Here is a 24761-nt window from a genome sequence, read left to right on the forward strand (position 1 = left end):
GCTCTAATGGGATTATGGGATTACGCTGCTACAGCCATTTTAGCCAGGCAGGTCGGGAGGGAGCAGGCAGATTGGGATGACATCATCTCCTGTCCTGTCTACTGCTGTCTGCTGCTGCATTCTGTCCCCCTGGACCAATGGGGCAGAGGGTTGAGTGCCTGTTAAGACATATCGAAACAACAGTTGACTCCAGTGATATTTCACCAAGTGGCCAGTTGTCTCTAAGACTGAAGAAGATGCGTTGCTGCAATGTGAAGTCTGTGCCCAAGAGATGACCTGCTGAATTCTGGGAAGCCCTCAAGTAGTAAATGTCATATGGTGTAACCTTGACTGGTCTGCATACCGAAGTAATTTTGACTGGTCTGCATACTGAAGTCATTTTGACTGGTCTGCATACTGAAGTCATTTTGACTGGTCTGCATACTGAAGTCATTTTGACTGGTCTGCATACGGAAGTAATTTTGACTGGTCTGCACACTGAAGTCATTTTGACTGGTCTGCATACTGAAGTAATTTTGACTGGTCTGCACACTGAAGTAATTTTGACTGGTCTGCATACTGAAGTCATTTTGACTGGTCTGCATACTGAAGTCATTTTGACTGGTCTGCATACTGAAGTCATTTTGACTGGTCTGCATACTGAAGTCATTTTGACTGGTCTGCATACGGAAGTAATTTTGACTGGTCTGCATACGGAAGTAATTTTGACTGGTCTGCATACGGAAGTAATTTTGACTGGTCTGCACACTGAAGTCGCCTTGACTGCTGTAGTGGACATAGTTTAATAGTAGGGAGTGAGAATCTCTGTCCAAACCTTCAGACCGGAGATGAAATGGGATGGAAAGACTGACACATACAGGACTGGGAAACGGTAGTCTCAGGCTCCCTGCACCGTGTGGAGCCTGTGTGTCTGTTTCCATGGTTACCCTGCTCATTGATTTTGTGTTTCCTGCTCAATGTTTTATGAGTGCAAGTGGTCTTAAAGCTCCAATGTGTTTCTAGATGAAGTGTAAATGTAATTATGGTAATGTGCCAGTTTGTAGATTGGGGCTGTCTGTCAGAAAGGTATATGGCTGTCTCCCCCCCCCCCCAGTGAACCTCTCCAGTACTCCCCCATGCACAGAGGAGAGGGGGGATGCATGCACAGGCAGTATTGGTGCAGTGCTTCATCACTCAGAGCACAAACGCACACACACACACACACACACACACACACACACACACACACACACACACACACACACACACACACACACACACACACACACACACACACACACACACACACACACACACACACACACACACACACACACACACACATACACACATGTTTGTTTTACTATCCTTGTGGGGACCAACAAATGTATTCCCATTCAAAATCCTATTTTCCCTAACCCTACCCTTAATCCAAAACCCCTAACCCTAAAACTAAACCTAACCCTAACTCCTATCCCTAATCCCAACCCCTAACCCTAACCTTAATTCCTACCGTAACTCTATTGTAATCCTAACCCAAAGCCTAACCCTAAGCCTAAAATTTTATTTTTCTTTGTGGGGACCGCCGTAATTTCCCCATTTTACTATCCTTGTGAGGACTTCTGCCCCGCACAAGGATAGTAAAACCACACACACACACACACACACACACACACACACACACACACACACACACACACACACACACACACACACACACACACACACACACACACACACATACACACACACACAGAGAGAGCTATACTGAGCTGCTGAATAACTCCTCCACTGTGTTCAATGTTAGGAGCAGTATCCAGACTGTCATATGGTCATACCGTCATCCTTCTCTCATCCTGGGATTTACGCTATTACCAGCTTAGTACACTAGGGGGTGCCAAAAAATGCAAGGAATTTCATGGAATTTTCATGGAGGCTGCTAGCTAAATATCCTAACGAGCGCAAAACAAAATATACGAATTACAAAGACAGGCAATCCAGCTCATGAAGTTATACATATTGGAGCTACCGAATGTAATTTGTTTTGAGTTTGGACATTTACAAGCGAATGTGAACGAGAGGCATTGTGCAATTGAACAAAGTCTTGATGCATGCATGTGTGAAGAAACAACAGTATTGGCTCTGGAGCACCATGTGTACACGCTGTGTCTGTGTGGAGTCTGGAGTCGCTAGGGCAACAGGCCTGCCTGCTCTGCTCAGAAAAGAAATCTAAAGTTAGCAGTGGCAGCTGTACAGATAACTCATCCAAAGGGCTTTGACTTCTCAAACACAGCAGAACGCTAACACAGTATGATGCCCCGTCACCTTATTAATTCAAATCAAATCAAAAATCTAATTTTATTTGTCACATGCGCCGAATACAACAGGTAGACCTTAATGAAGTGAAATGTGAAATGTGAAATGCTAGTGAAATGCTTACTTGCGAGCCCTTAACCATTCAGCCACTTATTTAGATAACTAGCAAGTTAAACTTAACACATCATTTATCGTTTTTCACCCAGGTAAAAAAAAAAGCATAAGAAATATATTGCTGCATTTTGTAAATGTAGATCTAAACTGCTTCTTATTGTAATTTCTGCTCGGCATCAGACAAATGTTGTTCTTCAGTTGCACTTCTCCACTCGGATGAGAATTCACATTAGCAAATGTAGCTGGCTACATTCTTTCTATGAATAACATTAGAAATATGATGGCCATGCATCATTTTTTGCAAAAAATACCTTGCTGTTTTATTGTAAGCTCATTTACTGCCAGCCAAATAGCATTGCACTTCTGTTGTCATCTGATGAAAATTAAGCTCTTTTCTGCCAAATGTGTTGGACTAATGTATACTGAACAAAAATATAAACGCAACATGTAAAGTGTTGGTCCCATGTTTCACAAGCTGAAATAAAATATCCCAGAAATGTTCCATATGTAGAAATAACTTATTTCTCTCAAATTTTGTGCACAAATTTGTTTACATCGCTGTTAGTGAGCTTTTCTCCTTTGCAAAGATAATTCATTCACCTGACAGGTGTGGCATGTCAAGAAGCTGATTAAACAGCATGATCATTACACAGGTGCATCTTGTGCTGGGGACAATAAAAGGCCACTCTAAAATGTGCAGTTTGTTCACACAACAGGGCGGCAGGTATCCTAGTGGTGAGAGCGTTGGACCAGTAACCGAAAAGTTGCTAGATCGAATCCCTGAGCTGACAAGGTAAAAAATCTGTCGTTCTGTTTTTTGCAAAAAATACCCACTATTCCTAGGCCGTCATTGTAAGATGCTCCAGATACTCAACTAGTCTAAAGAAGGCCAGTTTTATTGTTTCTTTAATCAGAACAACAGTTTTCAGCTGTGCTAACATAATTGCAAAAGGGTTTTCGAATGATCAATTAGCCTTTTAAAATGATAAACTTGGATTAGCTAGCACAACGTGCCATTGGAACACAGGAGTGATGGTTTCTGATAATGGGCCTCTGTACGCCTATGTAGATATTCCATAAAAAATCTGCCGTTTCCAGCTACAATAGTCATTTACAACATTAACAATGTCTACATTGTTATTCTGATCAATTTGATGTTGTTTTAATGAACCAAAAATGTGCTTTTCTTTCAAAAGCAAGGACATTTCTAAGTGACCCCAAACTTTTGAACGGTAGTGTATTTTCTGTGAAGGAAAACTATAGTTGCACGTCCCTGATCACTCTATTGAAGCAAAAAAAAACACTTGACTTTCAATATAAAATGGGACCTCTGTCAATACAAAGTTGGACTCGACTACTCGCCACTTTCTCCCGTTGTGCTATTTACAAACAAACACGTGACTGGCTCAACTGTTCTGGGGAACTATGGTAAGCATCATAATGGAAAGTAATGTGACGTGTGAAATGAAGAAAACAATCTGCTTTATCTCCTAACATACTGCACACGTTGACTGCAGGTATTTCCTTAAAAAGTAGCTACAAATATTACAATTTATTGAAAAACTTCAAAGAAATATTTTCACCGGTATTGACAGTGTTTTAAAACCATCCCGTGGCCATTTCCAAACACCCCGGTATACGGTAGGCTACAGGATTAACCCATTAAGTGCTAATTCACCCATCCCTCTGAAATGGAGGTCTTAAGTTACAGCGTTAGTTACTAATCCAACTGCACAGACCAATGGTAGAGTAGGAAGAAGGGACTTGGGCCAATAGAAGAGTAAGTAAGGCTTGTCTGCAATTGCATGAACTCAGACATAATGCATTGCCATCAACCTGTCATCTCACATCATCGGTTTTAAACGTCCTTTCCTCTTTAGCTTCGGTCCCTCTCAGAGTGGTGTGATGATATGTCAGTACTGCTGCCGAGGACTGCTTTTGTGTGTTCCTCTGTTGAGGCTACAGTCTCTGGCTTCTTTTTTGGATGGTGTCTGATATTGTTTGTTGGTGACCTAGCTCTAGACAGTCTCTGGCTTCAGCTCTGTGTGTGTGTCTACTGCGCTGGTGGCGAGTCTGACAGGCTCACCCACATTGAAGGTCACCCCCTCCTCTCTGGTCCATTTTTGTGGGGCGCTCTCTCTCCCATCCACTCAGATCACATCACATCACCACTGTCTGCTGCCCTGTCAGCAACAGCCTCATCCTACAGCACTACTCTGCTCCTGAACCGTTCCCTCTCACTGTGTGGCAATGCGACCCTTGCCCTGCAAGAGGAAAGCCCTAAGCAAAGCCATTAATATAGATGTAGAGATGTGATATCTGGAGAATGATCTCTCTCAGACCCACTATTATCCTTGGAATAGGAGGGTTTATGAACAGATTTGGCTGTATGTCAGGTTTTTTTTAGATATAAATTAGTATCAATGTATTTATACTACACTGTATGTACATACACAGTTTGGTCGGAAAATCAAACAGCAGTTGGGATGTATTGACTTGTAAAAGGTGACAACTGCAATCTCTCTGGATAAGTACTTTAATAAGAGTCAAGAGAAAACAAAAGTATGACTGAAGTGACCCATATAGTATCTCCAAATAGATATTTGATCTTAGTGTAAGTAAGTGTACACCGTGTCTCTGATTGGCCCCTGTCCTCCTCATAATTAGTGAGATGTAATTGGCTGGCTGGTTGGTGTAAGCTGTGGTGTCTGCCTGGCTGACGGTTGTGATTGGTTGGCTGGTCAGTGTAAGCTGTGGTATCTGCAGGGCTGAGGGGTGACAGGAGTTGACAGAAAAGGGTCAGTGGCCCCACCTTACCTTGGCTAGCGTGACACAGGGCCTTATATGAGCTGGTGGAAGCCAGACCAATCAGGATTAACCTGGTATACAGGCATCTTGTCATTCTCTCTGCTGTCTCGGACCTGATCTGCTTCGACTCCCATCAACACTATCTCTCTCTTTCTATATATCGCTCTCTCTTTCCATCGCTCTCTCGCTCTTTCTCTCTCTGTAAGACGTCTTTAGCAAAACGGATGGAGGACAGGTCAAGCAAGTGGGCAAAACTAGTTGTAGTGATGTCATAATGACTGTTTTGCCCAATGGGAAGTCCGACCTGCTTTGGGTTAGTGCTATCTGGCACTCTTGAGACATCCCTAGCCTAAAACCTAACCCTAACCATAACCCGTACCTTAACCATTTAAAATATCAACTTCAAAGGGGTAGGGACATCCCAAGGATCCCAGGTAGCAAGGATCCTGACTTTGTTCCCAGGTCCTCCTTCACCCCTGGTACCTGTCCCTTTCCCTCTTCTAATGTTTCTCTCCCTCTACTACTGTCCCTGTCCCTCCTGAACCTTCCTAGGCCATGTGTGTCCCAGTAACAGTGCTGTCAGATCAGACAGGCATCTTCATAATCAGGAGCTCTGCAGTCAATTAGCTCTATGCATTTGTCTGCACAAATCCACACACAGAGTGGCTGTCACACTGGATGACATGACAGCTCCTCTAGTGTAAAGCACACTGGTGTGCTGAGCGGGCTGTCAATAGCACTTTACAGCAGTGGCTGCATTCATGTCTGAGCATAGACATAAACATTCAGTTGTATTAGGTGATGAAGTAGTGCTTTTCAATAGTGAGATGGGTATAATGAGACAGACTTACTTCCCTGGTGGTAATGGTAGTGCCGTATGACCTGATCTCTGGAAAGGAAAGGCTGACTATCTAGGCCTTCCTGTGGTTCAGAGTATTGTATTTCCATTACTGCAGCAACCCAGTAATACGCTTAATATGTTTTCTATTCGGCCCACATTCACACACCACAGCTGGTTTCCAAAAGGCTTCTCGCTGGCTATGAGTTCCAATGTTTTTCTCAGAAATGGATTCCTTCACAAAATAACAGTGTCCAGGATCTTATCGTGTCCAGGATCTTATCGTGTCCAGGATCTTATCGTGTCCAGGATCTTATCCTGTCCAGGATCTTATCAGGTCCAGGATATCATGTCCAGGATCTTACCATGTCCAGATCACTAATTGTATTGATGATCTGATTTAGACCTGTCATTCTAAAGTAATGGACTAGATAGATACATAAATACATTGAATTGTACTAATGTTGACCATCACTGCATAAAGTGGTATTTGAAAAGCTGAGTTTCTACAGACCATTATATTTTCACTAAATGTTTCTCAGTCTTCTAAGCAGGTCTACTGTATTGCTCCTTTCTTCAGTCTGTTGTATTGTCATCACTCTAATGACCTCTGTCTCGTCCTGACCCTAAACAAAGGCATGGGGGTTGGGTGTGGGGGATGGACAGAGAGAGATTGTTATGAACCATAGTCAAGTTTGGCCTCCCTCATAGGGCCCTGTGTCCTGCATAGCCCCCTCGGCCCCCCTCATTACCCTTGTAGCTGGGGAGCCCAGCCAGCCTTGATGGGCTGTTGTCATCAGAGGGATTGACACACAGATCCCCCAGAGACCACCAAAGACCTCATTTACATACCCTTTCCATTATCACCACCTAGAGATGTGGTGGGGGCTGGGTGGAGGGCTGGCAGACCCCATCACGCTTCCCATCTGACACATGATTGACAGCCCGAGAGGCATCCTTAAAATGTCCCCATTATAGCTACATTCCTGCTAAATTCCACACGGCAATTGTAAGATTGAAGATAATATTTTTGTTTTAAATAAAACATTTAAGCTCCCAATATTGACTGTTTAATGATACACTGAAAGACTGGGTGAGTTAATTAGAGGTCTACAATGAAAAAGCAATAAGAATGGGATTATATATAGTCATTTCATCACTAGGGTTTGACCCTAGGGATATGTGCCACTCCTGCCCCCTGTCTATGGCCTGGACCCGTGGGACATGGAGGAGGTACAGCTGGCAGACGCCATGCAGACCAGACACTCCTCCAGTAGCGACAAGCATCATGACAGCTGCTGGGGTGGGGTGCTCCAGAATTAGCATCAGCTCATAGTTTAGAAGTGTGTCACAAAGAAGGTTGTGATGTGATGTATCCTGGGTATTACCCTCCAGGTTCTGAACCTCGGGGGCGTGGCGTGGCCCCCTGGACGCCTGTCACCCGGGAGACCAGAGAGGAAGACTGTTTTGAATGTGAGGCGGGGGAGGGCCTAATAAACCTGCTAGTTCCAGGAACAGGGCTTTTCTATTGGAGGGTCATCAGTGAAAGGGGGTGTGGCCCGAGACGTCTGTCCAGTAAGTAGCTTGTGACATGAACAGCTGCAGTGAAGGGGATCATAACCCTTAGAGGAGTGGGTTAAACTGAGCTCTGTGATACACAATTATTAGTCATTATTAAAGACTCAGTAACGTTGGACTGTGTGTGATTGGGACATGTTTGGCTCTAGTAGCCATGCTAACGTGCCAAGAGTACTCAATACAACCAGCTTTCTTTCATTGGCTGAATACAACCTATTGTAGGAGAGGTTTTGTCTGCTGTTGGACTCCATTGAAGGCTGAAGGAAGTCTGACTCATTAGATGAAATCTTAGATAAATTCGCCTTTGTCTTCTTATACTAAAAGTGTCAGTTCTTCCTAATAATAGCTCTTTATGTAAAGTAGGATGTTGCAGACGTATTATATCCCATGTCTTAGTCCTTTACTAGCCACAGATTTTACCATCAACAACCATCTCCAATTTAAGCGGTATTAAACCCAGGATTTTAGATAATTCTACGAGCTAGCCCCACAGCTATTCACTAATCTCAAACCTCGCACAATTATATGCAGCGTTTTGTCGTGGTTGAATGCAAGTGTATTATCTTTTTTAATGAACACACGGTCAGCATTTTAAAAGCAGTTTAGCGAACTGGAGAAGGTTAATGCAGTATAAGACCCTCTTTTTGGGGCACACATTGGCTGCTGAATTTCTTTGCTCTATCTGTGTGTTGCTGTTACTGTAGTGCTGTTACTGACATGATGTGACCTGGAGAAAAGTGCAGAGTCAAGGAGGTGGTAGTGCTGAGATGTCGGACTGGTCACTGTCAAAGATGAATGTATTTTAAATCTGATATGTCATGTTAAGATCCCACTGAATTGTTTGTATGCATTGTCGCAGAGCTGCATTCTCACATGGTCCCGTGTTTCTCTGCTCCACCAGGTCACCTGTCTTCAGGATTTCTTTGGTGATGATGATGTCTTCATTGCCTGTGGCCCAGAGAAGTTCCGCTATGCCCAGGATGACTTCTCCCTGGATGAGAATGGTGAGAGCAGCCACACCACTAGTAACCTACTGCACCACTGTAACACCACTAGTAACCTACTGCATCAATGTAACACTATTAGTAACCTACTACACCACTGTAACACCACTACTCACATACTACACCACTGTAACACCACTAGTAACCTACTACACCACTGTAACATCACTAGTCATCTACTACACCACTGTAACACCACTAGTAACCTACTACACCACTGTAACACCACTAGTAACCTACTACACCACTGTAACACCACTGTAACCTACTACACCACTGTAACACCACTAGTAACCTACTACACCACTGTAACATCACTAGTCATCTACTACACCACTGTAATACCACTAGTGACTTTCTACACCATTAGTCACATACTGCACCACTGTAACACCACTAGTAACCTACTACACCACTGTAACATCACTAGTCACCTACTACACCACAGTAACACCACTAGTAACCTACTGAACCACTGTAAAATCACTAGTAACCTACTACACCACTGTAACACCCTAGTAACCTACTACACCACTGTATTACCACTAGTAACCTACTACACCACTGTAACACCACTTGTCATCTTCTACCCGACTATAACACCACTAGTAACCTATTACACCACTCTAACACCACTAGTCACTTATTACACCACTGTAACATCACTAGTAACCTACTACACCACTCTAACACCACTAGTCACTTATTACACCACTGTAACATCACTAGTAACCTACTACACCACTGTAACACCACTAGTAACCTACTACACCACTGTAACACCACTAGTAACCTACTACACCACTGTAACACCACTAGTAGCGTACTACACCACTGTAACACCACTAGTAACCTACTACACCACTGTAACACCACTAGTAGCGTACTACACCACTGTAACACCACTGGTAACCTACTAAACCAGTGTAACACCACTAGTAACCTACTACACCACTGTAACAACACTAGTCATCTACTACACCAATAGTAATCTGCTACACCACTGTAACACCACTAGTAACCTACTGCACCACTATAACATCACTAGTATCCTACTACACCATTGTAACACCACAATGCACCTACTACACCACTGTATCATCACTCGTAGTATAGTACACCACTGTAACATCACCAGTAACCTACTGCACCAATTGTAATCTACTACACCACTGTAACATCACTAGTAGCGTACTACACTGCTGTAACACCACTAGTAACATACTACACCAATAGTAACCTACTACACCACTGTAACACCACTAGTAACCTACTACATCACTGTAACACCACTAGTCACCTACTACACCACTATAATATCACTAGTCACCTACTACACCTCTGTAAAACCAGTAGTGACCTAATACACCACTGTAACACCACTTGTAACCTTCTACCCCACTATAACACCACACCACCACCACCTACTACGCCATTGTAACATTACTAGTCACCTAATACCCCACTGTAATCCAATAGTAACGACACCTCTGTAACACCACTATTAACCTACTACACCACTGTAACTTCACTAGTCACCTTCTACACACTTTAACATCACTAGTCACCTTCTACACCACTGTAACATCACTAGTCACCTTCTACACACTTTAACATCACTAGTCACCTTCTACACCACTGTAACTTCACTAGTCACCTTCTACACACTTTAACATCACTAGTCACCTACTACACCACTGTAACATCACTAGTCAACCTCTACAGCACTGTAACATCACTAGTATCCTACTACACCACTGTAACACCACTAGTCACCTACTACACCATTGTAACACCACTAGTCACCTACTACACCACTATAACACCAATAGTAACCTACTACACCACTGTAGCACCACCACCACCTACTACGCCATTGTAACATTACTAGTCACCTAATACCCCACTGTAATCCAATAGTAACGACACCTCTGTAACACCACTATTAACCTACTACACCACTGTAACACCACTAGTCACCTTCTACACACTTTAACATCACTAGTCACCTTCTACACCACTGTAACATCACTAGTCACCTTCTACACACTTTAACATCACTAGTCACCTTCTACACCACTGTAACATCACTAGTAACCTGCTATACCACTGTAACACCACTAGTCACCTACTACACCACTGTAACATCACTAGTAACCTACTACACCACTGTAACATCACTAGTAACCTACTACACCACTGTAACACCACTAGTCACCTACTACACCACTGTAACATCACTAGTCAACCTCTACACCACTGTAACATCACTAGTAACCTGCTATACCACTGTAACACCACTAGTCACCTACTACACCATTGTAACACCACTAGTCACCTACTACACCATTGTAACACCCCTAGTCACCTTCTGCACCACTGTTACATTACTAGTAACCTACTACACCACTGTAGCACCGCTAGTCACCTACTACACCGCTCTAATATCATCTGTCAACAAACTACACCACTGTATCACCGCTAGTCACGTACTACACCACTGTAACATCACTAGTCACCTACTACACCACTCTAATATCATCTGTCAACAAACTACACCACTGTGACACCACTAGTCACCTACTACACCACTGCAACATCACTATTAACTTATTGCACCACTGTAGCACCTCTAATCACATACTACACCACTATAACAACACTAGTTACCAAATGTAACACCACTAGTAACCTACTACATCACTTTAACATCACTGGTAACCTACTAAACCAGTGTAACACCACTAGTAACCTACTACACCACTGTAACAACACTAGTCATCTACTACACCAATATTAATCTGCTACACCACTATAACACCACTAGTAACCTACTACACCACTGTAACACCACTAGTAACCTACTGCACCACTATAACATCACTAGTAACCTACTACACCATTGTAACACCACAATGCACATACTACACCACTGTATCATCACTCGTAGTATAGTACACCACTGTAACATCACCAGTAACCTACTGCACCAATTGTAATCTACTACACCACTGTAACATCACTAGTAGCGTACTACACTGCTGTAACACCACTAGTAACATACTACACCAATAGTAACCTACTACACCACTGTAACACCACTAGTCACCTACTACGCCATTGTAACATTACTAGTCACCTACTACACCACTAGTAACCTCACTAGTAGCGTACTACACTGCTGTAACACCACTAGTAACATACTACACCACTTGTAACCTTCTACCCCACTATAACACCACTAGTCACCTACTACGCCATTGTAACATTACTAGTCACCTAATACCCCACTGTAATCCAATAGTAACGACACCTCTGTAATACCACTATTGACCTACTACACCACTGTAACTTCACTAGTCACTTGCTACACCACTGTAACACAGCTAGTCACCTTCTACACACTTTAACATCACTAGTCACCTTCTACACCTCTGTATAACCAGTAGAGACCTACTACACCACTGTAACACCACTACATTTACATTTACATTTAAGTCATTTAGCAGACGCTGTTATCCAGAGCGACTTACAAATTGGTGCATTCACCTTATGACATCCAGTGGAACAGCCACTTTACAATAGTGCATCTAAATCTTTTAAGGGGGGGGGGGGGGGGTCATAAGGATTGCTTTATCCTATCCTAGGTATTCCTTAAAGAGGTGGGGTTTCAGGTGTCTCCGGAAGGTGGTGATTGACTCCGCTGTCCTGGCGTCGTGAGGGAGTTTGTTCCACCATTGGGGTGCCAGAGCAGCGAACAGTTTTGACTGGGCTGAGCGGGAACTGTACTTCCTCAGTGGTAGGGAGGCGAGCAGGCCAGAGGTGGATGAACGCAGTGCCCTTGTTTGGATGTAGGGCCTGATCAGAGCCTGAAGGTACTGAGGTGCCGTTCCCCTCACAGCTCCGTAGGCAAGCACCATGGTCTTGTAGCGGATGCGAGCTTCAACTGGAAGCCAGTGGAGAGAGCGGAGGAGCGGGGTGACGTGAGAGAACTTGGGAAGATTGAACACCAGACGGGCTGCGGCGTTCTGGATGAGTTGTAGGGGTTTAATGGCACAGGCAGGGAGCCCAGCCAACAGCGAGTTGCAGTAATCCAGACGGGAGATGACAAGTGCCTGGATTAGGACCTGCGCCGCTTCCTGTGTGAGGCAGGGTCGTACTCTGCGGATGTTGTAGAGCATGAACCTACAGGAATGGGCCACCGCCTTGATGTTAGTTGAGAACGACAGGGTGTTGTCCAGGATCACGCCAAGGTTCTTAGCGCTCTGGGAGGAGGACACAATGGAGTTGTCAACCGTGATGGCGAGATCATGGAACGGGCAGTCCTTCCCTGGGAGGAAGAGCAGCTCCGTCTTGCCGAGGTTCAGCTTGAGGTGGTGATCCGTCATCCACACTGATATGTCTGCCAGACATGCAGAGATGCGATTCGCCACCTGGTCATCAGAAGGGGGAAAGGAGAAGATTAATTGTGTGTCGTCTGCATAGCAATGATAGGAGAGACCATGTGAGGTTATGACAGAGCCAAGTGACTTGGTGTATAGCGTGAATAGGAGAGGGCCTAGAACAGAGCCCTGGGGGACACCAGTGGTGAGAGGACGTGGTGAGGAGACAGATTCTCGCCACGCCACCTGATAGGAGCGACCTGTCAGGTAGGACGCAATCCAAGCGTGGGCCGCGCCGGAGATGCCCAACTCGGAGAGGGTGGAGAGGAGGATCTGATGGTTCACAGTATCGAAGGCAGCCGATAGGTCTAGAAGGATGAGAGCAGAGGAGAGAGAGTTAGCTTTAGCAGTGCGGAGCGCCTCCGTGATACAGAGAAGAGCAGTCTCAGTTGAATGACTAGTCTTGAAACCTGACTGATTTGGATCAAGAAGGTCATTCTGAGAGAGATAGCAGGAGAGCTGGCCAAGGACGGCACGTTCAAGAGTTTTGGAGAGAAAAGAAAGAAGGGATACGGGTCTGTAGTTGTTGACATCGGAGGGATCGAGTGTAGGTTTTTTCAGAAGGGGTGCAACTCTCGCTCTCTTGAAGACGGAAGGGACGTAGCCAGTGGTCAAGGATGAGTTGATGAGCGAGGTGAGGTAAGGGAGAAGGTCTCCGGAAATGGTCTGGAGAAGAGAGGAGGGGATAGGGTCAAGCGGGCAGGTTGTTGGGCGGCCGGCCGGCCGTCATAAGACGCGAGATTTCATCTGGAGAGAGAGGGGAGAAAGAGGTCAGAGCACAGGGTTGGGCAGTGTGAGCAGAACCAGCGGTGTCGTTTGACTTAGCAAACGAGGATCGGATGTCGTCGACCTTCTTTTCAAAATGGTTGACGAAGTCATCTGCAGAGAGGGAGGAGGAGGGGGGGGAGGGGGAGGAGGATTCAGGAGGGAGGAGAAGGTGGCAAAGGGCTTCCTAGGGTTAGAGGCAGATGCTTGGAATTTAGAGTGGTAGAAAGTGGGTTTAGCAGCAGAGACAGAAGAGGAAAATGTAGAGAGGAGGGAGTGAAAGGATGCCAGGTCCGCAGGGAGGCGAGTTTCCCTCATTTCCGCTCGGCTGCCCGGAGCCCTGTTCTGTGAGCTCGCAATGAGTCGTCGAGCCACGGAGCGGGAGGGGAGGACCGAGCCGGCCTGGAGGATAGGGGACATAGAGAGTCAAAGGATGCAGAAAGGGAGGAGAGGAGGGTTGAGGAGGCAGAATCAGGAGATAGGTTGGAGAAGGTTTGAGCAGAGGGAAGAGATGATAGGATGGAAGAGGAGAGAGTAGCGGGGGAGAGAGAGCGAAGGTTGGGACGGCGCGATACCATCCGAGTAGGGGCAGTGTGGGAAGTGTTGGATGAGAGCAAGAGGGAAAAGGATACAAGGTAGTGGTCGGAGACTTGGAGGGGAGTTGCAATGAGGTTAGTGGAAGAACAGCATCTAGTAAAGATGAGGTCAAGCGTATTGCCTGCCTTGTGAGTAGGGGGGGAAGGTGAGAGGGTGAGGTCAAAAGAGGAGAGGAGTGGAAAGAAGGAGGCAGAGAGGAATGAGTCAAAGGTAGACGTGGGGAGGTTAAAGTCACCCAGAACTGTGAGAGGTGAGCCGTCCTCAGGAAAGGAGCTTATCAAGGCATCAAGCTCATTGATGAACTCTCCGAGGGAACCTGGAGGGCGATAAATGATAAGGATGTTAAGCTTGAAAGGGCTGGTAACTGTGACAACATGGAATTCAAAGGAGGCGATAGACAGATGGGTAAGGGGAGAAAGAGAGAATGACCACTTGGGAGAGATGAGGATCCCGATGCCACCACCCCGCTGACCAGAAGCTCTCGGGGTGTGCGAGAACACGTGGGCAGACGAAGAGAGAGCAGTAGGAGTAGCAGTGTTATCTGTGGTGATCCATGTTTCCGTCAGTGCCAAGAAGTCGAGGGACTGGAGGGAAGCATAGGCTGAGATGAACTCTGCCTTGTTGGCCGCAGATCGGCAGTTCCAGAGGCTACCGGAGACCTGGAACTCCACGTGGGTCGTGCGCGCTGGGACCACCAGGTTAGGGTGGCCGCGGCCACGCGGTGTGAAGCGTTTGTATGGTCTGTGCAGAGAGGAGAGAACAGGGATAGACAGACACATAGTTGACAGGCTACAGAAGAGGCTACGCTAATGCAAAGGAGATTGGAATGACAAGTGGACTACACGTCTCGAATGTTCAGAAAGTTAAGCTTACGTTGCAAAAATCTTATTGACTAAAATGATTAAAATGATGCAGTACTGCTGAAGTAGGCTGGCTAGCAGTGGCTGCGTTGTTGGCTTTGTTTGAAAGTGTAGCTGGCTAGGTAACCTCGGTAACTGTAAATCACAGCTGGCCTGGTACATTGTTTGCTGCCTCCACTCTTGGTGTGCGTGAATTGGACCATTTTCCTATTTTCCTAACGAGTACTTCTGGGTGTTATGGAAAATGTAGGGATGTAAAAGTACATTATTTTTTTTAGGAAAATATAAATAGTAAATTAAAATACAGGTACTCCAAAAAAACTACTTAAGTAGTACTTTAAAGTATTTTTACTTAAGTACTTTACATCACTGAGAATAACTGATGAATTTACGCCAAACCTGCTGAATATTACCAGTGTCAGTCAACATATGCAAAAACAAAGATCGGCACGAACTCTCTAGATAACATGCAAACAGCCTAGCTAACCAGCTCTGCTAGGGTGAGTAAAATGGTCAGAGTGAGGTGTTCTCTCATTTGTGTCTGGAATTAGCTAGATAGCAAGCTAGCCAACATTAGCCAGGCAGGCAAGCTGCAGAAGGACGTGTAGGCTACAATTCCCCATTGTTTATCAGTACAATTTTGACGGCCAACTAGCTGAAAAAGTTTGAGAGGGTTTATCTAAAGTTCCTTTGTTATATTTGAGCTAATCTTGCTCTGGTTAGCATTAATTCTTGATCTTGTTGAGAGCCTACCTTTTTATGGTTGTTTGATCAATACGATTGTATGTTTCCCAAATGTAAGAGGACTCCCGTGGTATTGACATATTTGCAGAAATCCATTCAGGTGTATTTTGTGGCTTTTGGCGAATGCTTTCTAATGATCTAAAGTCAAGCTGCTACAACTGCCTGTAAACACACAGGCCAGTTCAAAGTGAATGATAGCAGGCCTATGTGGCAATGGCTTGTTTGCATAAAGGCCTACTGTAGCTCTGATTGGCTATGGTGCACCTGTAGCTCTGATTGGCTATGGTGCACCTTGTAGTCCTGGATGAGACAGATGTTTTATTAACTGCAGTGTCTATTAATTGTCCAAACGCACGGCCGCTTTCCCACTCTATACTGGTATATCATTTTCACAAATGCCTTAGTATACGTAATTCTCAAACATTCTAAGAATTTATGAAAACATGAAAATCGCCATATCTAAGTGATCGCTTGTCAAAAAATGTTTTTCAAAACTGTGTCATTTTCTTCATGGGGGTGTTTATGAACAGCTAAGATTTCATGTTGCTGAAATGCTGTCAGTTCCACTTTAAGCCTTGAGACAATTGAGACATGTATTGTGTATGTGCGCCATTCAGAGGGTAAATGGGCAAGGCAAAATATTTAAATGCCTTTGAACAGGGTATGGTAGTAGGTGCCAGTTGCGCTCAACAGTTTCCTGTGTGTATCAAGAATGGTCCACCACCCAAAAGACATCCGGCCAACTTGACACAACTGTGGGAAGCATTGGAGTCAACATTGGCCAGCATCCTTTTGGAACGCTTTCGACGCCTTGTAGAGTCCAAGCCCCAACGAATTGAGGCTGTTCTGAGGGCAAAAGGGGGTGCACTTCAATATTAGGAGGGTGTTCCTAATGTTTTGTACACTCAGTGTATGCTGACTACTGTATATTTCATTCTCTCTCACATCCACCCAGACATACACGCAGACAGGAACACAGACAGGAACACAGACAGGAACTCACAGGTCTGTTTTCTGATTTAGAAAGTAAAGAATCTATCTGAAATAGAAAGTTCAATAAATATCTGCACGCCAGTGAACCCAGATATTGTCTAGAGTTAACATACACCATCTCAGTCCACATGTAGGCTAGCTAGCTGTTCAATGGAATGACTGGTAAATACCTCACATAGCAAAATCCCCTTTTGTGTCCTTTTGAGTTTTCTCCTCGCTGTCCAACACTTAGGTCTTTCCCATCAGTACTGAACTAGCGCTCATAATTTAGACGGAGTTTATGTAAATTAGGCTTTAGCCATGTTAACTGATCGATAGGTAGTCTCTAGGGCGCCTCAAATGCCAAATAGGATCAGGCACCATCAGAGCAATATGGGAAGGACTGTAGAATGGCCATTTTGTGTTTTCCTCACATCACATTTCAAAAGACGGGCCTACATATAGGACAGATTTTTCCATGCTACGCTGGGACAGATGCCTCTTACATACCAGAGTAAATGTATCATTTCTCTCAGTGAATGTGTGCCTTTGTGTATTTATGTGTGGGTAGTGTATGTTAATGTAAAGACCTGCTGTGTGTGTTGTGTAAAGTAAGCGTCTGGGAGGGATAAGCATGGGAAGAGGAACAGCCATTCATCTAGGTGGTGACAGGTTTAGGTCAGATGATCCAGTGGTGCTGATCCTGACTCTGAGTGGAGAGGAGAGGAGCTACCAAGCTTCCCTGGCTACTCCCTACAGGCTTCGTAGCCTATTTTTACATAATAGCTACACAGGCCACTGCACACTCAGCTCCCTCTTTCATACCTCGACACCTCTCTATATAAACTCAGCAAAAAAAGAAACGTCCCTTTTTCAGGACCCTGTCTTTTAAAGATAATTCGTAAAAATCCAAATAACTTCACAGATCTTCATTGTAAAGGGTTTAAACTCTGTTTCCCATGCTTGTTCAATGAACCATAAACAATTCATGAACATGCACCTGTGGAACGGCTTACAAACGGTAGGCAATTAAGGTCACAGTTATGAAAAGTTAGGACACTAAAGAGGCTTTTCTACTGACTCTGAAAAACACCAAAAGAAAGATGCCCAGGGTCCCTGCTCATCTGCGTGAACATGCCTTAGGCATGCTGCAAGGAGGCATGATATGGCCATACTGTGAGATGCCTAAGACAGCGCTACAGGGAGACAGGACGGACAGCTGATCGTCCTCGCAGTGGCAGACCACGTGTAACAACACCTGCACAGGATCGGTACATCCGAACATCACACCTGCAGGACAGGTACAGGAAGGCAACAACAACTGCCCGAGTTACACCAGGAACACACAATCCCTCCATCAGTGCTCAGACTGTCCGCAATAGGCTGAGAGAGGCTGGACTGAGGGCTTGTAGGCCTGTTGTAATGCAGGTCCTCACCAGACATCACCGGTAACAACTACGCTTATGGGCACAAACCCACCGTCACTGGACCAGACAGGACTGGCAAAAAGTGTTCTTCACTGACGAGTCGTGGTTTTGTCTCATCAGGGTTGATGGTCGGATTCACGTTTATCGTCAAAGGAATGAGCGTTACACCAAGGCCTGTGCTATGGAGCGGGATCGATTTGGAGGTGGAGGGTCCGTCATGGTCTGTGGCAGTGTATCACAGCATCATTGGACTGAGCTTGTTGTCATTGCAGGCAATCTCAACACTGTGAGTTACAGTGAAGACATCCTCCTCCCGCATGTGGTACCCTTCCTGCAGACTCATCCTGACATGACCCTCCAGCATGACAATGCCACCAGCCATACTGCTCGTTCTGTGCGTGATTTCCTGCAAGACAGGAATGTCAGTGTTCTGCCATGGCCAGCGAAGAGCCCGGATCTCAATCCCATTGGGCACGTCTGGGACCTGTTGGATCGGAGGGTGAGGGCTAGGGCCATTCCCCCCAGAAATGTCCGGCAACTTGCAGGTGCCTTGGTGGAAGAGTGGGGTAACATCTCACAGCAAGAACTGGCAAATCTGGTGCAGTCTATGAGGAGGAGATGCACTGCAGTACTTAATGCAGCTGGTGGCCACACCCGATACTGACTGTTACTTTTGATTTTGATCCCCCCCCCCCCCCCCTTTGTTCAGGGACACATTATTCAATTTCTGTTAGTCACATGTCTGTGGAACTTGTTCAGTTTATGTCTCAGTTGTTGAATCTTATGTTCATACAAATATTTACACATGTTAAGTTTGCTGAAAAATAAACCCAGTTGACAGTGAGAGGACGTTTCTTTTTTTTGCTGAGTTTAGCAGGGAGATCAGAAATAAGGGGAACTCATAATATACAGAACTACTATACAGTATCGGTTTAGGTGTGATGTGTTTTAGACGGGGTCCATTTCCTGACACGCTGCCTGCCTCTCACTGGGTTCTTGTGTGAAGGAGTTGACCCGTGTGCTTTAATGTTGTGGTTCCTTTCTTTCAGCACACTACCCCTCTGGAACCAAACCCAAATCAGCCCAGGGGGCCTTTAATAACCAAGGTCAGTGGGGTCATGCCGACATCACACTGACATCATATCATGTCTGCTGGAGACCACTGAGTTGGCCTGGGTGGGGCCAGAGGCAGGGGAAGGACTGAGCCCTATCTCTGGTCCAAGCTGATACAGCGTTTTCACATCGATAGTCCAATCTTATCACCATACACAGCCCTATTTGGTATAGATTTGGATCCTGTTGCCTTATCAGATTTGCGCATTAAAAGTTCAGCCAGATTTTATGGCCATTGCAGGAGACAGAGGGGAGTGTTTGTAGCTCAGTATGTAATAAGCATCACTAAAAGCCGAATTGGATCCAGTTCAAATGGCCATGGCAAATGTGGACTTAACTCAAGGCCCTTTAATTAACCCGTTCAAGGCCTGAATACATTATGCATAAGCCTTGAGCTAAACATCATAAACATGTTGCCAAACGCAGTATGTTATTGAACTAGTAACTGTTTTAGTGAGGGCATAACATGCCCATTTTCAGAATCAGCCCATCTGGTACTTCTGGCACCTTTGGGCCATGCCATTCCTCTCCTTAGTGGATGCAGCAGAGCAGGTGTCTCCTAAACACGTCAAGTCTCTGCCAGAGAGAGAGTGGGCGAGAGGGGCGTTAGAGGGGAGGTGAGTGTCTGATGTGCTCTTTGGATGTGAAGGATTTTTGAATGCCCGGTGGCATTTCACACTAGCGCTGGCACGCACACATCTAGCTGTGTGGGTGACTCTTGGTGCGTAAAGGTTAGGAAAACGGAGACAGACAGACACAGTGTGATCAGCGCTCAGCAGACAGGAAGGACAGACAGACAGTGCGATTAGCATTTACAGAGAGCGGAGGGTGGAGGTATAGAACGGATGTGTGGTACTGAGAGGAAGGTGGAGGCACTGTGGAGTACTGAGAGCAGAGAGTGGAGGGGGAGTGGAGAGGGAGGGCAAGGAAGGCGAGGGAGGAGGGGAGGATGTCTAGGATTCTTTGTGGCTGTCGGCTTCATGCTTCACTGTTTACCCTGGTTAATGCAATGACCCAGAATTAACCACACGGCATACACAACTACTGTACATACAGCAAACCTCGACGCTTTACATACACACATTAGACTGCATGCCATACAAAGCTAGCACCAAACTACAGTACAATATCACCAAACTACAGTACAATATCACCAAACTACAGTACAATGTCACCAAACTACAGTACAATGTCACCAAACTACAGTACAATGTCACCAAACTACAGTACAATGTCACCAAACTACAGTACAATATCACCAAACTACAGTACAATGTCACCAAACTACAGTACAATGTCACCAAACTACAGTGCAATATCACCAAACTACAGTACAATGTCACCAAACTACAGTACAATGTCACCAAACTACAGTACAATGTCACCAAACTACAGTACAATGTCACTAAACTACAGTACAATATCACCAAACTACAGTACAATGTCACCAAACTACAGTACAATGTCACCAAACTACAGTGCAATATCACCAAACTACAGTACAATGTCACCAAACTACAGTACAATATCACCAAACTACAGTACAATATCACCGAATTACAGTACAATATCACCAAACTACCGTACATAGAATTGCTGCACACACAGAAGTCACATAGACTGAAGCTCACTATGAAGCTACTCTTTGTACAACAGACACTACCAAACTGTCACCCAATCCCCCTAACTGAAAACATTGCAGCAACAGTGGACTTCGTGAAAGACACATATGTGGCCATAAATGACCATTTACAGTGTCCATGTTCCCATTGTGTCAGTCTGTTTGCATGAACGTCTGTTTCTTTGTCAATGCGGCCTTTCATGTGGAGGATACTACTGTAGTTACTGTGGCCTTTGTTTGTCTTATGCTCACACACTGTGTGTGTGTTTGTGTGGTGTGTGTGTGTGTGTGTGTTTGTGTGGTGTGTATTTGTGTGTGTATTTCTTTCCACAGAAGGTTGCAGGATGATGAAGAAGAAAAGTCCAGGTCAGATCCGGCGCAGCAAGTCTCCTGCTGAATCGAGTGAGCTCATTATTGTCTGATCTATAATGTGACTGCCCATGGAAGCCCACACCCAACATAGACTGTTACAGAGTTATTACTACTCACCCACTTACTCTCAGCATCCAGCCACCCTGATTCTAAAAGCAGCTAGATTTAAACCAACTGATATGGATGCATGTGGTTATTATTGTTTTTACATGTCATTAATATGATGTGAATTTTTTCTGTTGTTTTGATTTGGTTTCATTTCTTCTTCTTTTTTTATGTTGAATTATACTTTATGTCTGTAATCTGCATGTTGTTGTCCAGGATTGCATTGCTCAGACAGGGTGTTTAAACGCTGGTGCTCATTGTCTGTCCTGTGAGTGAGACAGTGAGTCAGACAGTGTTTACTGGTGGGAACTGTCCTCTAATCGTAACACAGCACCTCCTGCACGGTGCACCACCCCAAACCCCCACTAATACATAGAAATGGGGACACAAAAAAAATCCAGCCTTTGTTTGATCAGGATAATCTGAACAGATTACGAATCACAAAATGATACTAATCCAGCTCTGTTGTCCTTAAGCATTGATAACAAATATGAAATATGAAAAGAAAACAAAGGTAGTGGAGGATTGTAAACATCTGTCTGTAGCGCTTAGAGCGGTTATTATCCTTGGCGTACGCTGTCTGTGTCAAAGAGAGGGCCAATGAGATGTACAGAGGTTTGAAGAGAACACTCAGGAAGGAGCAGCAGTCTCCCTCAGCTCTAACTACTAGACCAGTTGTAACCACTGATTATACAGGTCAGAGGGTTCACTACATGGGTCAAGGGATTAGGGCACGAGAGACCGTTAATTAGGCACTTTATTCTCGCACCTTGAACAACTAAACATCAATTCATGCAGTAGGCTAAAACACACACACACGCACCAGGTGCTACCCTAGATGACGTGTCAGGCTGGGGTGTAGTGTAGAATGCTGCTTGGTGTCCCCCTGTCACCCTGTGTCACTCCACAGTGAGTTGGCTGGCTAGTCTGGCTGGTGGTGGGTGGATGTGAGGTCAGTGTGTCCTCCCAGCCAGACTCTGCTGCCCGACTCCCTCTCTCAGTGCTCTTGAATATTTCAGTGAGAGCTGGTGTGGGTCGGGGGAGGGCTTGCCCTTAAAGGCAGCAGATGGACAGCCAAGAGGCTAGTATTTCTCCTAATGTATCCAAGGTTAAGCAGCCTCTTTACAGTCAAGACATGAGAGTAGGGTGGCCACCCGGGTGGGTGATGAATCAGGAGGGGTGGGGAAGCACTTAGGGTAGAGGGTCCTCAATTTTACACCGCAGTCAGACACATTATCAAAAGGGTACACTGTTAAATGACACCATCACACTGTTTTCTTTTTGGTTTTTCATTATTGTACATGTAAGTCATCCAACATATACCCTTTTAACAATCATACAGTTTTGCATTGAGTACTGATACACGTATTACTTAGCTTTCATAGTTTCAGACATGGATGGAGGCAGAAATACTGTATGTTGCTGTTGTTAGGACTTGGTCTGAAATGGTTTCCTGTATATTTCTTATATGTTTATTAGGCTGCTTACTGATATGGTTTCTACCTGTCGAGCATGCAAGCTCTTATACATCTACCCCAATATTAACCCCTATACCCCAATATACCCCAATATTAACTCCTATACCCCAATATACCCCAATATTAACTCATATACCCCAATATTAACTCCCATACCCCAATATACCCTAATATTAACTCATATACCCCAATATACCCCAATATTAACTCCTATACCCCAATATACCCTAATATTAAACCATATACCCCCTTTCCCCCGGGTGGTTTGGGTTTTACTATTTTATTAACACTTTTGTTTTGTTGTTTGTTTGTTTTGTTTTATTTCAAATGTTTTGTTCTTTTGAAATAAAAGCCATGTTTTCAGTTATCTGTGGTGCATGTTTCTGTTTAACCCTTCAAAATCTGATTCATATTGAAAGGTTGGAATCAGACTAACAGTTGGCTGTATGTGACAGGAGTAGTTAAGCTCCTGGCCATTATACTGTCATACAGCATATATAGCACTACCTATCCCTCCCAGCCATAGACCAATCTTCTGAAATAGGCTATGGACTAGAATAGATTAAGCATATCTGTATTGCCTTCCCCACCTAGTTCTGTACATACTGCTTTCATGTCATTCTCTCTACATGACACTGCTACATTTGAGTCCTTTCTTGGCTTTTTAGTTTTGTTTTCCTGGTTTTAGTTAAATAGACATTTTAGGTCTGGATGAAGATATGAACTTCATTGCATTGGAGTTGGCTTCATCTGCAAAGCTCTTGCTCCACTGTGCCTGTTTACAATTCAGACTGGAAGAGAGGCTAACCATCTGTTTCAAAGTCTTTCCTTAAGGATTCTGTTTTTCTCTTCAAGACAAAAGCCTTTTAAAAAGTCTTACTACACTAACTACGACACATCACACCACTCTTAGATGTAAACACTGTCAAGGCCAGGGGTATCCTAGCAACCTGCCAGGGCTGTAGAGCAATGGCCAAATGTCCTCCAGCAGAGAGGAACAAACAGGGACCCGGTCAGTCAGTCAGCCACCCAGAGAGACTCTGTCTACAACCAAGTGAGGGCAAGGCCCAGGAATGGCCCTACTCTGGGGCCAAGGAGTCCTGGCATACACACTGTCTAATTCACTGGTCTCTCTCTCTCTCTCTCTCTCTCTCTCTCTCTCTCTCTCTCTCTCTCTCTCTCTCTCTCTCTCTCTCTCTCTCTCTCTCTCTCTCTCTCTCTCTCTCTCTCTCTCTCTCTCTCTCTCTCTCTCTCTCTCTCTCTCTCTCTCTCTCTCTCTCTCTCTCTCTCCATTTACCTTTCGTATTCTCTCTCTTTACACCTCCCTTTCTTTCTCGCTCCGTTTGGGTTCTCACAGCCAATGGGACGGGCTCCAGCAGCCAGCTCTCCACCCCAATTTCCAAGCAGTCCCCCACCTCCACCCCCAACAGCCCAGGCATCCACCGCAAGCAGAAGGTATCCCACTCACTCCACTACCTAAATACCACTACCTATCTCTCTCTCTCTCTCTCTCTCTCTCTCTCTCTCTCTCTCTCTCTCTCTCTCTCTCTCTCATACTGCCTTTCTCTCTCTCTCTCTCTCTCTCATACTGCCTTTCTCTCTCTCTCTCTCTCTCTCTCTCTCTCTCT

The 24761-nt window shown here is 45.0% G+C and overlaps 1 protein-coding gene across 2 annotated transcripts in view; it reads left to right on the plus strand.

The window, feature by feature from the left end:
* LOC129868955 (neuronal migration protein doublecortin-like) overlaps positions 1–24761 on the plus strand; it is a 66714-nt gene that overhangs the window by 39269 nt on the left and 2684 nt on the right. Inside the window, exons 4-7 of one of the 2 annotated variants that reach the window (XM_055943332.1) lie at positions 8535–8637; positions 19494–19550; positions 21512–21580; positions 24491–24588. In XM_055943332.1, the coding sequence (XP_055799307.1) occupies positions 8535–8637; positions 19494–19550; positions 21512–21580; positions 24491–24588 (327 nt within the window). The remainder of the gene's footprint in view (positions 1–8534; positions 8638–19493; positions 19551–21511; positions 21581–24490; positions 24589–24761) is intronic. The other variant, XM_055943333.1, reaches the window with a different exon arrangement.

The sequence above is a fragment of the Salvelinus fontinalis genome, chromosome 13 (genome assembly GCF_029448725.1).
Source record: "Salvelinus fontinalis isolate EN_2023a chromosome 13, ASM2944872v1, whole genome shotgun sequence".
Classification (NCBI taxonomy): domain Eukaryota; kingdom Metazoa; phylum Chordata; class Actinopteri; order Salmoniformes; family Salmonidae; genus Salvelinus; species Salvelinus fontinalis.